This window comes from Octopus bimaculoides, chromosome 3, assembly GCF_001194135.2.
Source record: "Octopus bimaculoides isolate UCB-OBI-ISO-001 chromosome 3, ASM119413v2, whole genome shotgun sequence".
NCBI lineage: Eukaryota > Metazoa > Mollusca > Cephalopoda > Octopoda > Octopodidae > Octopus > Octopus bimaculoides.
In genome coordinates this window covers 117,465,077-117,466,491 of record NC_068983.1, presented here as the reverse complement: position 1 = coordinate 117,466,491, position 1,415 = coordinate 117,465,077, and the positions used below count along the sequence as shown (strand labels likewise).

Below are 1,415 nucleotides of genomic sequence, written 5' to 3'. Positions count from 1 at the left end.
ATCTCAGCTTTAATTATCACAAAACTGTAATAACTTACTATAATACATCATTTTGATTATATGATAATCAAAATAACATATTAAGTATAATCAGAGACATTTAAATGAAGGATATGTTTTAAAACTGAAAACAGAGGATCATAAACCATTTTACAGAATATAGTGATTTAAGAATATTACATTTAAATATTGAAATATAGAGGAATAACACAGCCTATTACTATATGCTTTGTTAACTATGTACATTATAAGGAAACTTTCAATTTTATTGTACTAGAAAACTATATACTTGTGACCATAACTTTTAATAGTGAATTATATATATCGAGACAATTTTCAATTATAGGACAAGTAAGTAAATTATGAATAATTCATATGTAAATAAATGGTTATTTCAGATAATGGCTGCATATCAGAAGGCTAAATCGAACAAACTTTGGCGCCAACATAGTTATGCAATGGAGAATGAATACGAATATTTTGCTGTAGCAGCCGAGTCATTCTTTCACGACATTATACGAAAAGATGCTAAATCGACTGGTGGCATGAATATGTATGTATACATATCCTTCTATTACCTAGTTACACTTCTTTTTGTCCGAAGTGGGAAATGTAGAAAACGTCGAAAATAAACATCATAGTTTGTATTTGAAGAAATCGATAGTCTATATAAACTTTGATCTAAAGTAATTTAGAAATTTTTCGAAATTGTTTATCTATGATTTTCCTCATAAATGAAGTAGTGAAAATGTTCTCTCAGTTATTTCAGAATAGAAGGGATTTAAAAAAAAAATTAAAATCGTATTCCTGATATATAATCCATAACGCTTTAATTCCTGTTAAAATCATTTTAGTTTACGGGATTTGTGATATAATGTTCAGATTTCTATTTTACTCATCGGTACCTTAAAAGCTGTCATTAAAATGATAAAATAAATCTCTGACAAAAGAATCTTCCCGTTAAATAATAAATAAAGAATCATAGCATTTTCGTATGTAAAACTATTAATGTTTGTTTTATTATTTTATTATAGTGAAATATTGAATTTTCTAGAAATTTCTCTTGTATTCATAGTAAATCAACATAGTGTTGTCTCTTTTGCTTTCAGACAATTTCTTATATCTATAGGGACAGTAAATACATGATCGTAAATAAGAAATAAGAAAAAAGTCCAGTTTGAATCAACTTTTCAAATCACCACGTTTAGTTGTTATGTACAGTATAGGCAGAATTCAATGTTAAGAAATAAAATCAGATAATATAAAACATGATGTAAAGAAATTTGAACGTTGTAAAAAAGGAAGCCAAAGAATATATTGTAAACAAAATCTAAACCTTAATACCTCCCAGAGGAAAGGTATGGGCGGTTATATTTTTATCTTTCAAATGACATATTTCTGATTGACATTTATAT

General features: G+C 26.5%; 1 protein-coding gene across 2 annotated transcripts in view; it reads left to right on the top strand.

The window, feature by feature from the left end:
* LOC106867249 (uncharacterized) overlaps positions 1-1,415 on the top strand; it is an 89,925-nt gene that overhangs the window by 76,226 nt on the left and 12,284 nt on the right. The window contains exon 6 of one of the 2 annotated variants that reach the window (XM_014912065.2): positions 399-553. The exons of the other annotated variant lie outside the window; for it this stretch is intronic. Coding sequence (XP_014767551.1) covers positions 399-553 — 155 coding nt within the window. The remainder of the gene's footprint in view (positions 1-398; positions 554-1,415) is intronic. 2 annotated transcript variants of the gene reach the window in all.